Raw genomic sequence first — 21,077 nt, forward strand, 5'->3', positions numbered from 1 at the left:
TATTGTTACATTATTATAGAAACAGATTTTGGTGTAAAATAAATAAATATTTAAAGAGGAATTGACCAAAGTCTACTTTTGCATTTGCATACTGATGCTTTTCTCATAAACATCTATCTATCTATCTATCTATCTATCTATCTATCTATCTATCTATCTATCTATCTATCTATCTATCTATCTATCTATCTATCTATCTATCTATCATGGTTATGCCTGTTAATTAAAATGATATTTTATTAACATTCTCTGAAATGTATCTAAGTTCAGTTATTTCATTATTTCTTTCAGTTTTTAATAAGCCAGTATTCTAAAAATGTTTTTACTCTTCATTCCAGGCATGTACCGGTATTGACAACATTGCTGAGGCGATCACACTTCTAGAACTGAACAACTGGGACTTGGTGGTAAGACACTATATGTTTGTTAAATCTGTATGACTGGTTCCTAGGAAAATGAATTACAAACCCTTTAACATGTTTGTTTTGTTTCCTGCTTATTGTTTGTTTGTGGATTGTGTTGATGAATCGGAGACAAAGCTAGTGTGTTTAGTGCAAACACTATTTAATGGTACCATTGTTCACAGAACATTCTGGCGCAGTACTGGGGATGTAATAGCAGCAATACCATACACAAGCTAGCACATTACACAGAGGAATTAAGTCCTCAATGAAACATCACCAGTCATGTTTGTAATTCAGTATCTTATATTTGTTAATATTTTTGCCTGTACACTTAGCAGTAATCAAGAAGTTTTAGTTAGATACAGATCTGGCACTTTATCCTGTAGCTAGTTGTCTTAATAATGTAATTTTATGGAATTCAATTTAATAATATGTCATGAACCAAGCAAAATTACACCTGAATTGAACTGTCAGTAACCGCAGAATTGACATTTTATAACAATGTTTGTGCTTCATGATAACTTCAGCTCCCAAATAAAAATGCCTGTTATTGTTTAGAATAAAAGTTTACCTAAGATTTTGCTGCAGCTATTACAGCACTCTATTTAGACCCATTTGTATAATTTGAATTATCAGTACAAATATACATTTATTTACTGTTGCTGTTCCACAATATTAATAATATTATAAGTTCTACATCAATTCAGTTTTTTTCTGTATTTGTAAATTATAGAAACGGATGATTTTAAACTTTCCACAGTGGAAACAGTAGGGCCAAACTGCATCTTATCTCTGCAATTAGAAGCACATTTTGCAACATTCTTTATAGCAGTTGTTTTCAATACTGGTCCTGGGGACCAACTGCTCTGCACATTTTGTATGTCTTTGTTATCTGATACACTGAGTTCAGTTTATGGAGCTCTCTACTCATGAGCCAATGATATGAATCAGGTGTGTTAAATAAGGGTGACATACAAAACGTGCAGAGCATTGGGTCACCCTGACCGGGATTGAAAACCACTGCTTTATAATGTCATTTTCACACAAGGCTGACATTTAAATGCATAGCTAACACATACCTCATAATTTTTTTGTGGTTAGTGCTGACATTAATATTTATTTACATTTAATGATGGTTTTCATCAAAAACTAGATTTTGAATAATTACAAATATTCCTATTTCTTAAGTGTCTTATGCAAAATGGCAGACATTTTTCTTTTTCAAATTTAAACCTTTAAACGATGCTTTTTGTGTTTTTTTTTCTTTGAGAAAAAGTAGTCAATTTAGGATTTTTTTATGTTATGCAAATAATTTATGGTTTTAAGGCAGAGTTCACCTAAAATATTCTCTCCATTTAATTGCATTCAACTTAAAAAAAATTTTATTGAACATTTTGAACAAAGCCCGAGATCCACCCAACAAAAACGTAAAATAAAATAAAAACAGCAATACTGCAATAATAGGTACATAATCAGGATCGAAACATATCTGATACAGTCTTTCTCATATTTAACCAACATTGTAGTTTTCTTACTGGCACTGTTTATTTTGGCTGTGGTGTATTCCAAACTAATTCCTTACATTTATATAGCGCTTTTCTAGACACTTGGGGCGTACTCACACTATGTACAGTTGCCTTGAACCATGCCGAAGCATGCTTGTTCCCCTTCTCCTCTCCCCCGACGACCTGCACTCATATTGCATCTAAGCCGGAGCATGCTTACTTCATCGATAATGTGATGTTCAGTTTAAGAAAAGAGAAGCGCTCTCGCTCAGCACAGTGGAGATTTCATTAGTTATATCATTTAAGAAGTTTGATATGCAGTGACACGCAGTCAAGTATTTCGCCGAACAGATCAGTCACTTTTGACGCTCATAAATAATGATGAAAGTCCTCGTGCTGCAGGTATTAGGAGGTTTGCTGAATGTGCAGCTGTCTTGCAGCGAGGGGTTTACGTCTTTAATAAACTATGACAGTTTACATTCATTGAACAGTTAGAATGATTAATAAATCCATATGAAGCAGTCCCTTAAAAGTCATGTCTTGTCTTCAGCTTCGGGCTCAAGCGCACTTTACACTCACACTGCAAGTGTACCGCGCCAAAGCCCAACCGAACCGCGCTCTGGCACATCTCTTCTAACTGGGCCAGGGCTGGCCAACTGAACTGTGGCTGAGCCTGATACGGAGCACTCACACTTCTCAAATGAACCAGAAAACGCGCCTGGGCACAGTTCGGATAGCGTAGTAGAGTTCCCCATCAAAGCACTTTACAAAATGGGAGGGGGGGGGGGGATCTCCTCATCCACCACCACTGTGCAGGATCCACCTGGATGATGCGACAGCAGCTATATTGCACCAGACCGCACACCACACACCAGCTGATTGGTGGAGAGGAGACGGAGTGATGAAGCCAATTATGATATGGGGATGGTTAGGAGGTCATGATGGACAGAGGCCAGTGGGCAAATTTGGCCAGGATGCCGGGGTTTTTTTCAAAGGACATCCTGGGAGTCGGGACCTCAGGTTAATGTCTCATCTGAAAATGGCACTCATTGACTAGTATAGAGTCCCAATCCATATACTGGGGCATTAGGACAAACACAGACCGTAGGTTGAGCGCCCCCCTGTTGGCCTCACTTATACCACTTCCAGCAGCAACCTAGCTTTCAGTGGCTTTCCTAGCTTTCCTGCTTAGCTTCAGTAGGCGACCATCTGAGAGTTGCAGAGAGCTAGCTGCTGGCAAATAATGTCCAATAGATAGAGCCTACAGGATAGATCAGCAGGAGCTGATGCATCCAACCATGTTTTCAGGATTGTTTTTTTCCAACATTTAATAATAATAATAATTCCTTACATATAGCGCTTTTCTGGGCAATCAAAGCGCTTTACACATAAGTGAGAATCTCCTCATCCACCACCAGTGTGCAGCATCCACCTGGATGATGCGACGGCAGCCATTTTGCGCCAGACTGCACACCAGCTGATTGGTGGAGAGGAGATGAAGTGATTAAGCCAATTATGATATGGGGAGGGTTAGGAGGCCATGATGGACAGAGGCCAGTGGGCAGATTTGGCCAGGATGCCAGGGTTAAACCTCATCCGAAAGACGGTGCTCACTGAGCAGTATAGAGTCCCCATCACTATACTGGGGCATTAGGACTCACACAGACCGCAGGTTGGGCGCCCCAGCTGGCCTCACTAACACCACTTCCGGCAGCAACCTAGCTTTCCCATGTGGTCTCCCATCCAGGTACTGACCAGGCGCAGCCCTGCTTAGCTTCAGTGGGCGACCATGTGAGAGTTGCAGAGAGCTAGCTGCCGGTGATCAACATTTAGATCAACTGACAGAATCCTTCTTCGGTTGATGGATAAGGAGAGTAAAATATTAAAATTTTATTAGATTTTTAAATCTACATTTTTATTAACTTTTTTTTGTTATAAACTTTTTTCTTGTTATAAACATATACCCAAATTAATTCAATGTATATTTATTGATCTCAAAATTATATGGCAAATTTTAAATCAAGATCTGAACATGTTTATTTTATTTTTAATATAAGATTTCTTAATCAAGAACTGCTTCACTCTTGGTGAACAAATAGTGTTTCCTTCCTAACATGCAGAGCTTATGTATCTAGGTGTCTGTTTCAATCGATAATGTTATTTGAACAGACGGTAATGTCTGCTCCAGTCTAGTCTGCAGATACTTGCATATTTTTATAGCCTTTCATCTTATCTATTGCAAACAGGTCATTTAGACAGATCAAAACGGTCCTGAAAAATCCTAGTTCCAGGAACCCATCCCTCTCTTTGAAATACAGGGTGTGTACTTTTTAATTGAAGCCATCTCAGTCATAATACAAGCATCCTGATGATTTATCGTCTGCTATATCACCTTTCATTCGCTGCCACAGACATGATTTCACCTAAAAAAATACACAGATGTGACATCTGTCACACCACAGACAAAAGCAGGCTGGAGAGCTATGCTTTGATTGGGTGAAATGTAATGGGGGTGTCTTCTGGCAGTTTCCATTGTGCTAATTTGCATGAGCAACCTACACCGCATTAAAAGTGTGGCGTTTGGTCCATCCCATATGCAACAGAGGTACAAAGAATGCAGTGTCAAGACAGATCTAAAGTGACAGTATTCAAACAAACATCAAGAAACTGTGGTTTTGCAGACAGATTTTGCTCCACAAAGTCACTCTTTATCTATAAAGGGGGCTGTTTTACTATATTTAGCAGGAAGCTGGTTGTATGCTGGCAGCAATTCAAAGAAAGCAGGCCCAAGCGTACGCCGTGGTTAAGTGCACCTGTGAATGTGATGACTTGCTGTTCCTGCGCAGGGTTGAAAAAATTAAGACGGGACAGCCAGCGAGTGTTTGAACACCCCACATGCTGAAGCCAGGATGTATGCCGTACTCTTGATCACATAAACACTGCGCTACACCTGAGCAAATCTTACACGAGCAGTCAAAGATCTGCTGCTTGTATATTTCTCTGACCATCAACTGTTAGATCTGTAAAAATATCTGATGTTCTGTCTCTACACAGACAAAATAATCATGTCTACGGCCTCTTCAGGCATGGAAAAAATCTGGGAGCATAGCAAGCGTTGCAATGTACGTCTCTGTATACACTTTGTTATTTGGCTCAATCAGAAGCCATTCCATTCAGATCTGTATCCACAAAGTAAGGCTTCTTATCATAGTCTGGCTCCAGAAGCCACTTGCTCACACACGCACAAACACAAACACATCAGGCCATCTCTGTGCATTCCACTTCAGTCTGAGGGGGAAAATATGCGGTCCACATTGCTGGATACTTGTTGTTTGGGTTTTCTACCTGAATATCTGATTTTTACCCTTGAAATAGTTACGCTTTTATTAGCTTTGGCATCCTAAAAAGCATTTAACATTCATGTCAGTATGGCATTTGGGCTGTGTAATGTAACTATGTATTTCGGATGAATAAAATAAAAAGGCTCATGTCATATATAATGCTTTATTGTTTATTTTGAAGTGTCGTAAAATAAAATGTTTAAAGTAAAATGATTTAATAATTTGGATGACCACAATCATACACAACCACAGGGATGCAAATTTAGTTTAACTTTGTTTTATTGATGCATATTAGTCAGAGAGTTACAGTATTAAATACAAAGAATCACAACACATCAACTGTTCCAATCCATCAGCAGAAAACAATTAGTTAAACAATACAATTATATATCAAAATATATATTTAAAAACACGAAACACATATAATATAATATAACATAACATAACATAACATAACACAACATAACATAACATAACATAATATAATGTAATATAATATAATATAATATAACATAACATAATATAATATAACAAGATAAAATAACATTACAAAAAAAAGTAACACATATTAGGTCGTACAGCAGTACAGAAGAATATATAAATACAAAAATGCAAAAGGTACAGCAATTAAAAAATAATTTCAGAAATGCTAATTTAAATAACAGCATGATGACAACATTTTCCCAGTGATGGGTTGCAGCTGGAAGGGCATCCACTGCTTAAAACATATGCTGGATAAGTTGGCGGTTCATTCCGCTGTGGCGACCCCAGATTAATAAAGGGACTTAGTCGAAAAGAAAATGAATGAATGAATGATGACAGCATTGCGAAGTTTACATTTTTTTTGCATTTTATTTTGCAAAATTTTATGTTGGGTCTGTAATCATCAGTTTTTAAAAAGTGCTTCATATTTGATTAATTATATATTTAAGTAATTGTTTATATTTAATAATTTTATTTATTTATTTATTTATTCTGTATGTATTTATATTTTTAAATTCTTAAACAAACTTTTGTCCAAAAGTGAGAAAAAAAAAAATCATCTATATTTTAATTTTTAAATTTTTATCTTCTAAAGATTTCCTTTCTATCTGGTCATTGTAAAAACTATGAATTGATTGAATGTAAAGAAAAGATACTTTGTCATGACATATTATTGAAATATAAGATGACTTGTGTATTTATGTGAGCTTTTTGACTAATATGCTACATTATGCTGTTAAACTATTAAAAAAAAATAATTTATTTGTTAAAACGATTTATTTTATTTGTTAAAGGTTTAATAAAGAATTATTGTAATAGCTAAGCTAATTCATTCATTCATTTTGTTTTCGGCTTAGTCACTTTATTAATCTGGGGTCGTCACAGCAGAATAAACCACCAACTCCTCCAGCATGAGTTTTACGCAGCAGATACCTATCCGGCTGCAACCCATCACTGGGAAACATCCATATAGTCTTGCATTCACACACATACACTATAGACAATTTAGCTTAAACAGTTCACCTATAGCGCATGTCTTTGGACTTGTGGGGGAAACCGGAGCACCCGGAAGAAACCCACGTGATGCCTGGCTAAGCTAAATAAAAAGTTAAAAAGTACAATATTTATTTAAAGTAATGTTTAATGCTGATTTAAATGTATTTTTATATAATTATTTTTTTAGGGGTTTACATCTTTTTTTAGATAGTGGAGGTTACAGACAGGAAAATATTGGGAGCAGAGAGAGGAGAAGGCTCGAGTCGCCGTGAGCATATGTTGACCCACTTAACCACTAGGCTAGGGGTGCCCAAACTTGGTCTTGGAGGGCCGGTGTCCTGCAAAGTTTAGTTCCAACCCCAATCAGACACACCTGGGCTAGCTAATCAAGCTCTTACTAGGCTTTCTAGAAGCTTCCTTGCAGGTGTGTTGAGGCAAGTTGGAGCTAAAATCTGCAAGACACCGGCTCTCCAGGACCGAGTTTGGACACCCCTGCACTAGGCTATTGATGCCAATTGATTTAAATGTATTAATTAAATAAAGATCTTACTGGCATGGACATCTGTTAACAAAATGTTAACATTTACTTTAATTTTTCTTAATTTATGGACTATATTTGGTTTTTTTTAAATTTTTTCGGTCACATCGCAGGATTTATTTTTATTTTTTTACTGTAAATGGAAATTATACAAACTTTTAAACTCTAGAGTATACAACTGACTGCATTCATTTGCATGTAAATTTAGTTGTGGAACCAGTGGGTGATTTCATATCCAGATATGGGTAGTTGCTTGTTTTGCTTTCTTTTTTAAGTGAACTTAACTGGTATTTCTTGTATTCATAAATGCTAACACAAGCCCTTATTAAAAAAACATTTGTGTTTTCTCTCTAGGCGGCCATCAATGGAGTGATACCACAAGAAAACGGGATCTTACAAAGGTATGAAGTTCATCAGCATCTTTCCCTCCACATGGTTATAGTAGAGATTTCACTCCATTCAGCTACATGCTCTTTTAAGTAGCCTTTGGAGTAGAGACTAATGCCGGTAAACTCCAAAAACAGCACATTACCTGAATCAAGTCCCATCTGAGGCTGATGGCCCGAACGAGGTGGTTACTGTTTTCATGCCCCTGTAAAATGAAACTGGCCTCCTCTCAAAAGGGCATTCGTCTCTAAGCTATAATGAGAGCCAGCTGTGGCTGCCGCTGGTTCCCTGGATGTTAAGGAATCGAGGGGGAAATGTCAGAACAGCGTGTGTCTCGGCTTGTTGAGCCCTTTGGTAGAGCTCTTATCGTGCCTGCTCATCTGATTAGACAAATTAGAAGTCTACTCTGCCATTTTATGTCTGACTGATCAGCAAATAAGCTACTAAACAGCGAAACTGAACAAAATCCTGCATGTGTTTCTTTTTGTAATTGAGTATAATGGAGTAAGACTATGCACAAATGCTTCAATGTTTAACCTCAGTGGCCAAAACAACTTCTGGTACAGCACAGTATACGGAAAATGCTAGAAAATAAGCACAAATTTAAAGGTTCAAGACACCCTTGAGTATTTTTATTTTATCAGATTTGTGTGTGTTGAGCATCAGTTAAGATAGTGTTAGCACCTGACAGCTTTAATAGTGGGAAAAACTGGATAATTTTGAACTTTTGTCAGCTCATTTTATCTTCTGGGTTTAAAATAATTTTGGGGCGGTATCAAAATCGGTGACGTAGCGCTAATCTGCTATTGGAGTGATGACACGTCGGTTTCTCATTATTATTCATAGCGGAGTTTTCTTATCCTATGAGAAGACCCTGCTTCTTAAAAATTTATGAGAGCATGTGCTTTCCGAAGGCAAGGCAGACCTGCCAAGCTGTGAGACCAATGACTATGTGAGACCGCGTCCGCGCACAGCACGGGTCATATACCGTATGTGTTTGTTTCCATGATCCACAGCATTTGTTGCGTGTTTTCCCCGCGATGCTGTCAAGGCCTGATACAGCGAAGCTTTTGGTTTGCTGCAAGCATTTTTGTCGGGAGAGCTGTACGAGAATTGGAGAATAGCGGACTTTGTCTTTTATCAGTTAAGTTCGTTACCATTCAGACACATCGCCTATATGCATGCTGCTGTGTTTGCACATGTTTAAAATCCTCCAGATTACCGGCAAGGCTAACGGTCGGAATAGATAAGACGAGATCTGCTGCGCTGCTATTCATTGTGTTTGCATTCAGACCCAGGGATTGAGGAAGAGAGTAGTCCTCCTCATTTACAGTGTTTATATAAACATGATTATGTTTTTAATGATGTAACAATTTGTGGTTGTGTGAATATGAAATTACGAATAACATATATAGCAGAACATTAAATTACTTTGTAAACTAAAAAATCAGGGGTCTTCTCACGGTTTGTGTCTCATTTTGTGAGCCAACTGACAGTTGTTCACTCCCCTCTTTTTCCCCTTCCCTGCTGGCCACGCCCACTCCTCCCTCTGCTCGCAGGCCTCCACGGCCATCTTGGAGCATCTGAGGTAGACTTGAACTGGAAGAGGGGGGTTTCATAGCCCTTTAAAGGGAGAGTTCTTTCAAAAAAACAAAATGTCCTCACTTTTTACTCACACTGGCTCTAAACATTAATACATTTCTTTCTTTTGTTGAACATTAAGTAAGCTGTTCTGAAGAATGTTGGAAAATAATCAGTCATTGACACCCATATTTGGAACAAAAAAACTATGGAAGCAAATAGCCCTTTCTAAAAATATATTTTCCAAGATATTCTTCCGAATATTTAGTTTTGTTTTCAGCAAAAGAAAGAAATAACTCTTAACAGGGTTGGAACAAGTTGCTGGTAAGTAAATGATGACAGAATTTTGGGTGAACTATTTCTTTAAATCTTGAGGAAGTGTTTAACAATTGATTAGATCAACCTGCTAAGTCATTTAACGGTTGTTAATAAAAAAATATTTCACATATAGTTATTCATTTATTAATTTTCCTTCGCCCTAGTCTCTTATTTATCAGGGGACGCTGATCGTTCTCACATTTGCACACACGCACGATCGCTCACTCACTCACTCACTCACTCACTCACTCACTCACTCACTCACTCACTCACTCACTCACTCACTCACTCACTCACACACACACTACGGCCAATTGTGTTTCTCCAATTCACCTATAGCACATGTCTTTGACTGTGGGGGAAACCGGAACACACGGAGAAAACCCACATCAACAAGAAAACCAAACAGAAATGCCAGTTGGCCCAGCCGGGACTCGAAGCAGCGACCTTCTTGCTGTGAGGCAACTGTATTACCCACTACGCCACCATGCCACCTATTGTATAGTTAATAAACAAATAATAAAATATGGCAGAAATAGTTTGCTATAAGGTGAATATAATACCGGAAGTGCTGATATTTTAACAGAAATAAGTAGGTTGTTGACAGTAAAAATCTTTGTTATTTTTACTATTATTATAGTCCAATCCAAATTATTTATTGTCATTCATATGTATGTATACACAGAACAAAATTTCGTAGCATTGGCTCTACATTTCCAATAGAAATAGCCCTAAACAATAAATAGTATAATATAACAAACAAAAAAAAACATGCATAGCAGCTGACTGACGGTCCCCATCGTCAGGCGGATCTACAGCGCAAATCTGTTAGGTTCGTTTTATATACATTTTCTACTACAGTGAAAAACATGTTATATCTGCCCACAGTTGTGCATAGCTCATGATTGGGAGGTGTTTTTCATTTATTTCCTCTTTTTCAAAATTGTATGATGGGAGTGTGATCACGACTCTAACATGGGATGTTGGGATGTTTTATTGTGTGGTTTGATAAAGTAGCTTTTGCTGACTTTTTTGTATTTTGAAGCACCTGTCGTTCATAAGCTTCAGGAAGCTGCTAATTATCAGATTCCAGATCCAAAAAATCCAAGAAATATAATTGTTTGGTGCAGGGGATCTATTATATTGATGAATTATTGTAAAATGCTTTTGAGGTGAAGGATACGGTTAAGGTTAGGGGTGTAGGTAGGTTTGAGTGTGAGTTAATAGGTGGGTATCAACAATACATGTAATTACATGTGTATTTGCAGTAATTACACTGTAAAAAAATCCTGGTTGCCTAAAAATTTTAAGCTTAATCAAATGAACCTTATGATTCCATTGAACTTATATTATGTTCAACTGACTTAAAACAGCTTGCGTGACTTGTAAAATTAAGTTAGAATTAACTTAGTTTAATAAGTTACAATGACCTAAAAACATATGCTGTCAGAAGGAATTGATCATATATTTTGTTCAGAGTAGAGACTTTTGTAATGACATGAAGGTATTTTTAAGTATTATAATGTGAATGTGTATTATGTGTACTTTATCAAATGATTAGTTAAAATTTTAGCACATATCTGTTGAAGAAATTTTATGTGGATCCTAATATTATTAGATTTATGATTATATTGCACCAACATTTAAAGATTTTGGATTTGAAGGATTATTTAATTGTTATTATCACATTTTTATTTTCTTAAACAATACACCAAGGCTACATTTATATGATTACAATGCAGTAAAAAATAATGAGAAGAAATGCAGTTACAGTTTATCATGACATTTGTCTATTATATTTAAAATAAATAGCAACGTTCGAACTAAAATTTAGTTAAACAGAATTTATTAGAAATTATTTTAACAATGTAAACATCTTTATTGTCACTTTAGACCAACTTAATGCAAATTAAAAATAAAAGTAAAAAAGAAAAACAAATGTAATGGCAAACATTTGTGTTTTTTATTTTTCATTTTAATTGGTTATTTCAATAGTCCGCACAGTTGATTCACAGCAAGAAGATTGCTGCTTTGAGTCCAGGCTGTGCCAGTTGGCATTTCTGTGTGGAGTTTGCATGCTCTCCCCATGTTGGCGGGGGTTTCCCCCACAGTCCAAAGATGTGCGGTATAGGTGAATTGAATAACCTAAATTGGCCATAGTGTATGAGTGTGTGTAAATGCGTGTGTATGGATGTTTCCCAGTACTGGGTTGTGGCTAGAAGGGGGTCCGCTGTGTAAAACATATGCTGGAATACTTGAAATAGAGATTAAGCCTAAGGAAATTGAATGAATGAATTTAATAGGAGGAATGGAAAGTTAAAGAAATGCCCAGTAGTTGCTACATAGTTAAATTACATCTCAAGTCCCTAAATACAAGGCAGGAGAAGACAAATACAGATCAGATCACATAACAAAAACATTAACACAATATCATAAAATAAATGACATCAAAAATGTAAAAAAAAAAACCCACTTAATGGTCACACACCTGATGCCGTTTTAACCAGCATTTCAAATGCAGCTTGAACGGTTGGTAGGACTCTGTCCAATATTAATTGGTACACTATTCCTATTATTAAAACTCTCACAGGAAAAACAGAATACTGCTGAAAATGCATACAAATAATGATTAATCAAATAATTCTAATTTTTGTCTGTCTTGTTTTGTTTAGTACTGGGGTGACCAACCCTGTTCCTGGAGATCGACCTTCCTGCAGATTTCAGTTGCAACCCATATCAAACACACCTGCCTGTGATTATCAAGTGCTATTCAGGTCCTAATTAATTGGTTCAGGTGTGTTTGATCAGGGTTGGAGCTGAACTTTGCAGGAAGGTCGATCTCCAGGAACAGGGTTGAGCACCACTGGTTTAGTAGATTAGGACAATTTTGTGTGCTCCTTCATTTAGTTCAGAACTGCTTACAACTGAGGGAGAGAGAAAAAATAAAAGGGAGGAAACAGAAAGTGAGAATTAAATTGTGTTGCGGAAATAATTGCGGTGAAATAGCAGCGCGAGAAAGCTGTCGTCTCATTTCCCTCTGGAAGTCTGCTCCCCAGCAATTACCCCCTTCATGCCATTTTAACAGCAGTCACAGGAAATCAAACAATCAGCTTTACTGCGGGGGTTTTCATAGCGGTTGCTTGATGACCTTGTTAATGGAGGAGAACAACCAACAAAGTTGGGAGCTTTATAGGATGTAGCCAACTGCGGGTTCTGCGGTACTGACCACATTTCACTGCATTAATACAGTAGTACCCCAATAACACTGTTTAATGTGCTGTTCAGGACAGTCTGTAGGGTTGTTTAGATGCGCACCACTGTTTCATACATGCAGCGTTTTCTTCTCTTTCACCACATCCTTTTGCCCCGCTTTGGATCACAGTGAACGCATTCATGGTGTGTTTAGGCAGAATGTAAAGCTTTTCAGCGTTGCATCGACCAATTAAATTCTGCCAGTTGCATTGTGGGTAAGCAGAGTAGTTGACAGCTTTCATTGTTGTGCACTCTTCACTGCTTGTGAAGGTATATAGAGGGGCCAACCACCTTGGCACGGCGTTGGGCACTAAACCGTTGACACCCACAATTGAAAACGCAACAAACAGTTCTTGTTGTTTGTCTGTCTCGCTTGAAGAGTTTGTAAAGTGTTACACTACGCTTTTAGCCGTATTGAGATTCGCCTTGGCCTGAAAAAGAGAGAAATTGCACACAAGCACAACAGCAAAAAAAAAAAAAATCTGACCCAATAACAGGAATTGAAACTTTAGGCAACAAAAGGCGTTTGTGAACTCTCATTGTGTCTGCCGTCTATTCCTTCTTCCTCAACGGTCAGTGCTCATGAATGCCCGGAGTCGAACAAATATATTCAGACGGAGCGCGCTCTGTGACGGTTTATTTAGAGGGTGTGTGAATGTAAGGGCTTGGACACGAGGACATGTTTTTCTCAAAGGCACATAATTATGAATGGAGCCTGGCATGGCGACTTCCAGCATGTGCATTCAGTGGGTGGCTGGCACCATACTGCAGGCTGTGGGATGGCACGGTTCACTCAAGTGCCCCCATTGAGTCACCCGCCGCCAGCTGGATCTCTGCTCGGCGGGACTGGGAGACCTACGTGCCGCTGGCAAGCCAAGCGTGTGTGTAGACTGCCATCTAGATGCTCACAGAGGAATCACTGAGCTGACTGAGTGCCAGACTCAGTCTGAGAGCGGGGAGAGGAGACGTTAGTGGTTGAGGATTATATACAGGTCACAAGATTGTTTAAAAATGGGTTGAAGATGCCGCGGGCTCCAGGACTCTACTGTTCTAGAGAGATATGACTGAATGGCCGTCCCATATCACTGCTAAAGAAAAAGAGCTGCTGGATTTGTTGTTTATCATGAAGCTGACTCATTTGTTAACCCTGTGAATTTAACAAACAGGAACTTGCGTAGGCTGAGCTCTGCAAATGAGTTCAAGGGAAAGCTTCTTCGTGATGTTTGAGGTTCATTAGATTTGTATTTTAGTCTACATTTTGGCTGTACCACATCCTGTGTTTTGTTTATTTTTTAAAGCATTGTATTTATCTTTAAAATATATATTTTTAATGTTAAATTAATGCTGGGCAAACATTAATCTTGATTAATTTCATCCTAAATAAAAGTTTGTTTTGATATAATTTAAGTGTGTGAACTAGGGCTGGACGATTAATCAAATAGTAATCGAAATCGACATTGAGATCCTATAATCGCTCAAATTTTTTCAGGTACATTTTTTCAATTACTTTCCCTACCATATGTGGAGTCACGTGATCCCGCTCTGATTAGGCTGATTTATACTTATTTTATTATTACTTTTATATTTATATATCATACTTCTGCCTAGTGCATATAATACTGCCTAGTGCACACGTACAGTCTGCCGCACACCTTAAAAAAAAAGTAACTACACATCATAATGACACATTGCACAAGGTAGCCATGACAAGGTTGGCCGGCACGGAGAGCCGCGTTTTAAGAAATGTGTGATTTAATTTCCATTGTACAGTGTTGATGTTCAATAAATAATCACAGATAGTAGATTGTGTGTGTTTTCTTTAATCATTTTAAAATCAATAATGCACCCTACTTTCAAAAATATCTCACTTGTAATATGTGAGCATGTTTACTGTACAAAATTGTCAGTGAACTATGAGGCCAAAAACAGAAAATAAATAAATAAAATAATCTGTCATTAATCGTAATCAAGTTAAATGTTTAATCGATTTAGATTTTAGGCCAAATCGCCCACCCCTTGTGTGAACTGTGTATATTTATGATGTATGTGTAAATTTCACACATGCATGCAAATATGAGAGAATGTGCATTTATATTTTGATATAAATTACATATGCATATGATACAAATTATATAGGCATCATGGTGGTGCAGTGGGTAGAACGATCGCTTCACAGCAAGATGGTCGCTGGTTCAAGCCTTGGCTGGGTCAGTTGGCATTTCTCAGTGGAGTTTGCATGTTCTCCCCGTGTTGGTTTGTGTTTCCTCCGGGTGCTCCGGTTTTCCCCACAGCCCAAAGACATGCGCTATAGGTGAATTGAATAAGCTAAATTGGCCGTAGTGTATGAGTGTGAATGCAAGAGTTTATGGGTGTTTCCCAGTGTTGGATTGTGGCTAGAAGGGTGTAAAACATACGCTGGATAAGTTGGCGGTTTATTCCGCAGTGGCGACCCCTGATTAATAAAGGGACTATTATATATATAAAATTATGAATTATATGAACATTTTCATGCATGTGTGTGTGTGTGTGTGTGTGTGTGTGTGTGTGTGTGTGTGTGTGTGTGTTTTTTTGCCTAGCACTATTTTAAATGTAATAGTTTGATTATTTTCATTTGTTTTTTTAAAATACAAGATAATATCTGATCAATACAAACACAAGTAATCAGTACTGCATACAATTTTTTTGTTTACAATAATAGTTTTAAAGAAAAAAACCAAGATACAAAATATATTCAATTCATCCTTATTTCTATAGCACTTTTACAATGTAGATTGTGTTAAAGCAGCTTAACATAGAAGTTCTACTAGTAAATTGAAACTGTGTCAGTCCAGTTTTTAGAGTTGATATTGTGAAATTTGTACAATAAGTATTTCTTTGCCAGTTACCTAAAAAGTGTGTATACATTACCGGTCAAAAGCTTGGGGTCAGTAGGATTTTTAAATGCTCTAAATTAAGCTTAATCCTGCTCACCAAGGTTGCATACATTTTATCACAAATACAGTACAAATTGTGAAATTGTGAAATGTTATTGTACTGTAGAATCACAGTTCAAAAGTATTTTGTAATCTAATTTAATAATTTATTCCAGTGAATTTTCAGCTTCATTACTCCAATAGAAATCACTCTAATATGAATAATAATAATTATTAATATTATTTTTCATTCATTCATTTTCTTCTCGTCTTTGTCCCGTCACCAATCCGGGGTCGCCACAGCGGAATAAACCGCCAACTTATCCAGCATGTTTTACGCAGCGGATGCCCTTCCAGCCACAACCCATCTCTGGGAAACATCCATACACTCACTCACACTCGCACTCATACACTATGGACAATTTAGCCATCCCAATTCACCTGTACCGCATGTCTTTGGACTGTGGGGGAAACCGAAGCACCCGGAGGAAACCCACGCGAATGCAGGGAGAACATGCAAACTCCACACAGAAACGCCAACTTACCCAGCCGAGGCTCGAACCAGCGACCTTCTTGCTGTGAGGCGACAGCACTACCTACTGCGCCACTGCGTCAGTATTATTATTATTATTATTATTATTAATGTTAATAACAATAAAAGCAATAATAACTGGAGTAATAATTTCATTTGAAACTGAATAAGAAAGCAGTTATTTAAAATTTTTATAAATATTTAACAATTTAACACATTTTTTACATTTAATAAATGCCGCCTTGATGAACAGAATAATTTTCTTTAAAAAAAACATGAAAAAAAAAACTGACCCCAAAATTTTTGAGCTGTAGTGTATATAGTTTGCCATATCATACATTTGTATGACAAATTGACCAAAATGTAAATTTGCATTCTATAAAATCTCGCTTCTGTAAATCACTGTGACTGGTTGAAATAGTCATTCTGAAACTGGTGATTACTAAGCAGAGATTAAAAGCCAAACACGTCAATGATTTTATAAACCAAATCAATTGATAATATCTGATCAATACAAACACAAGTAACCACCAGGCCATCTTTTCCATGCATACAATTTGACATTTAGATCTATTTCTCATCCAAAGCTGTAATATGGCTTCAGAATACATTGCACAGGTTTTCTATTCCACACTATCATATGATCTCTGTCTCTGTCTGTGTTTTTTTTCCATCATGTCAAGCTGTTTTATAGTACACATTGAATTATGTGACTATGTTGACATATAGATGTCACAGAGGCTAAAGCAGAAACTGTTTCCTTTTATTTTTTTGCAGACATTTCTATAATTTATCCAATGTTTGGGTTTTCCTTTTTGTGTCTAATGAGTTTCTGAATGCCCCCAGAGCCTAACGTCTTTAACCTTTTGGTATTGTAATAAGGTGGTATAAAGTCAGGCATTGTGTGCTGTGCCTGGCCCCCCGCTCCTGCTCTTACAGCGATATGTGCTGACCCTGGAGGAGAAGAGAGGAGCCTTTGTCCCGCCAGCGCTCAGAGAAAAGACATTATTTACTGCCACAGGGGAACACGGGGGCATGGGGGAATTCAGCCATCAGCCGCTGAGAGAGAGAGAGTGAGGGCGCAAGTGCCAGAAAAAGCTGTTTGTGTGGCTGATTTTCTCTGGGTTGGACAATCGAGCGTCTGTTGGGCCCTGCCCATATTATTATACCAGTAAAGCTTGTTTACATTGAGTCTGATACTGTTTGGATTTTGGCACTGAAGGCATTGTGGATCATGCAGAGTGGTGTGAGGAAGTGCAAGCTTTTTTCTTCTCTCTTTTGGTTTTTCTCTTATTTACTTTATCTATTTCCTTTTCTTCCAAGCCCCCTTTTCTGAAATATTAAAATTTTTCTAATTCGCGTGATCAGTCATCGGATAATGCAAATATAAAATTAACTTGATGCAATATATATTAAGGATGTCCAGATCTGATCACATGATCGGAAATCGGGCCTGATCACTTGGTTTTAGACTCGATCGGAATCGGATGTTACCTCCCGATCAAGACTTGAATATACAGTTGAAGACAGAATTATTAGCCCCCCTGTTTATTTTTTTCCCCAATTTCTGTTTAACAGAGAGAAGATTTTTTCAACACATTTCTAAACAATAGTTTTAATAACTCATTTCTAATAACTGATTTATTTTATCTTTGCCATGATGACTGTAGATAATATTTTACTAGATTATTTTCAAGACACTATACAGCTTAAAGTGACATTTAAAGGCTTAACTAGGTTAATTAGGTTAACTAGGCAGGTTAGGGTAATTAGGCAAGTCATTGTATAATGATGGTTTGTTCTGTAGACAGTGGAAAAATAATTTTGACCTTAAAATGATTCATAAAAAAAATAAAAACTGCTTTTATTCTAGCCGAAATAAAACAAATATGATTTTCTCCAGAAGAAAAAATATTATCAGACATACTGTGAAAATTTCCTTGCTCTGTTTAACGTCATTTGGGAAATACTTAAAAAAGAAAAAAAATTTAAAGGGGGGCTAATAATTCTGACTTCAATTGTATGTATATTTTAACACGTCTATAGTTATGTGGGGCCACAGAGCTAGACCTCTTTCTTGACTTCACACTGAAACAGCAACGCATGCGACATAACATCACTTGCAGAGACGCTATTGGTTAAATGCCAGCAAAATAGAACACGGAAGCAGTTTAAAGCGGAAAACGTGAATATAGCATTTCAGACAGCATTAGTCATACAACATTAGTTTCACAACATTAGTCTCATTGCAGAGGCTGCATCCACCGAAGGATGCAGACTTCAAAGGTGAGTCCTTCGAATTCCACAAAAGCCGAACCAAGCGTTTTGAAATGAGACTATCTAACCTACAGAGGACAGATCTCATCACCTAGCAACCATAACAGCTGCCGCGGATAAGCGATGACTTTTCTGAGTGAGTTTAAAGGGCACATAGGTTACCCCTTTTTTCATATTTAAAATAGAAGTATGAAAAAAATATTTATAAAAATATAAGTCTTTTGTGTCCCCAGAATGTGTCTGTAAAGTTTCAGCTCAAAACACCCATCAGATTATTTATTATAGCTCTTTGAAGTGTCTGTATTATAGCTGGGAAAAGGTTGTTGCTGTTTTTTTGTACTGGGCCTTTAAGGCTAGTCCTCCCTGCCCACCGTTCCCACGTGCCTGTCAGCAACATGCCTCAATCGCCACCCTCGGCTGCCTCAGGAAGCAGATCTCACGTAACGTTTGTGGGAAATATTACAGTAAGAACTTTACCAATGAGTATTTGATGCAGTTTTTGTAACCATGAGTGTAACACACAATGTCATTACAAAGTTCACGCACACACACAGTGAGGACACACACATAGCGCAGACACATACACACACACATAGCGCAGACACACACATAGCTTAGACACACACACACACACACATAGCACAGACGCACACACACAGAGAGACGTCAAGCTTTGCACTCGTTTTGCACGCATATGTGACATGATACTGGTAATATCCACTGCTGTATGGATATGTTATGTTTATGTACAAAATAAAGCAGATTTAACGTCCACAAACCGGGATTGAAGCGTCTTCTTTTATAATTGTTCTGACATGCGGCTATGTTGATGAAGTGAATCTGAAGTGAATCGCTGTAATTCATTACACACATGCTCTGTTTTAAAACATTTTAAACTTGTAAAACTCACTCTTGATCACATTTGATGATGATTGATGATCCTAGCAAACTGAACAGACCTTTTATTCCCGGTTGCTTTGCGCTCGTCCTGTCTTGTTGATATGATTATATGCTTTACTACGGAGACTTGTTAATGCGCGCAGCTGTCAATCAATATTGGTGGGCGGGGGGACCGCACTCCTACGTCAAGTTGAGGTCGGTCTGAAAACCGCTCCAATTGGTCCACCGTTTTTATGTTGTTAAATTTGAAAAAAAAAAAAGGACTGGGTGTGTTTATTTCACCCCAATATGACTGTCTATACACTATATCTACACACGTCTGTCCAAACAGCTTTAAAAGAAGATTCTTCACCATAGGTGCCCTTTAAAACTTATTTTAAGTGATCTGTAGAAGGTTTACAAAAGCTGGAAATAAAGTGTACATGTATAGAAATAGATCCATACATGTACACTTCTTACAGTTCTTTAGATCCATACGTGTACACATAAAAAGTCTGTAAAGTACACATAAAGAATGTTAAATTAAGGTGAATTAAATAAAAAAAAAAAAAGAAAAATCCTGGATCTGTTTCTTCGCTTTCCTTTATTCTTTTTTTAATGTATTATAAAAGTAGCAGATCGGGTTTCGTTATTGGCAGATACTCAAAATCAAATGACTCTGACTCGGACTCGAGGGCAAAAAAACCTGATCGGACATCCCTTATATTAGGGATGCACCGTTATGGATTTTTGTGCCGATATCGATAACCGATATCGGCACATAGCCGATATATACATTTGAAATCAGAATTATTATTCCCCCTTTGAATTTTTTTTCTTTTTTAAATATTTTCCAAATGATGTTTAACAGAGCAAGAAAATTTTCACATTATGTCTGATAATATTTTTTTCGTTTTAAATTTTTTATGAACCATTTTAAGGTCAAAATTATTAGCCCCTTTAAGCTATATATTTTTTTGATAATCTACAGAATAAACCATCGTTACACAATAACTTGCCTAATTACTCTAACCTGCCTAGTTAACCTGAATAAACTACTTAAGCCTTTAAATGTCACTTTAAGCTGTATAGAAGTGTCTTTTAAAAATATCTATTAAAATATTATTTACTGTCATCATGGCAAAGATAAAAGAAATCAGTTATTAAAACTATTGTTTAGAAATATGTTGAAAAAAATCTCTCCGTTAAAAACAGAAATTGGGGAAAAAAATAAACATATAAAAATGAATATTTCAAAATGTTACATTTTTATACAGTAAGCAACTGAAATTTGATTAAAACAGGTAAATGCTGCTTGTATAGAATGTTGATCACCATTTTAATTAATCCTAACTATTTCTTCTTTCCCATGTAGTAATTTCTCCAGTGAAGCATCTCAGACCGGCCCCTATGGACCCCACAGCCAATCAGAAGCCACAGAGCCTACGCCCTCAGCTCCACCTCCTTCAGCATCAGAATCAGCATCAGCATCATCATCTTCCTCACCCCCGTCCTCCTCCAGCCCTGCTTTCTGCCCAGTTCAACCCTCACGGCACATCGTAGAGCGGCAGTCCCGAATGCTCAGCTTCCGTGTGGAGTACAGGCAGCGCTCCATAGAGGTGGTGCTGGAGGACGCCAGCACAGTCGGTAAGCACACACACATATACATACA

General features: G+C 37.3%; 1 protein-coding gene across 1 annotated transcript in view; it reads left to right on the plus strand.

The window, feature by feature from the left end:
• faf1 (Fas (TNFRSF6) associated factor 1) overlaps window positions 1-21,077 on the plus strand; it is a 130,802-nt gene that overhangs the window by 720 nt on the left and 109,005 nt on the right. The window contains exons 2-4 of the mRNA XM_056463883.1: window positions 339-407; window positions 7,622-7,668; window positions 20,781-21,052. Of these exons, the coding sequence (XP_056319858.1) occupies window positions 339-407; window positions 7,622-7,668; window positions 20,781-21,052 (388 nt within the window). The remainder of the gene's footprint in view (window positions 1-338; window positions 408-7,621; window positions 7,669-20,780; window positions 21,053-21,077) is intronic.

This window comes from Danio aesculapii, chromosome 8 (assembly GCF_903798145.1).
Source record: "Danio aesculapii chromosome 8, fDanAes4.1, whole genome shotgun sequence".
NCBI classification, from domain to species: Eukaryota; Metazoa; Chordata; class Actinopteri; order Cypriniformes; family Danionidae; genus Danio; species Danio aesculapii.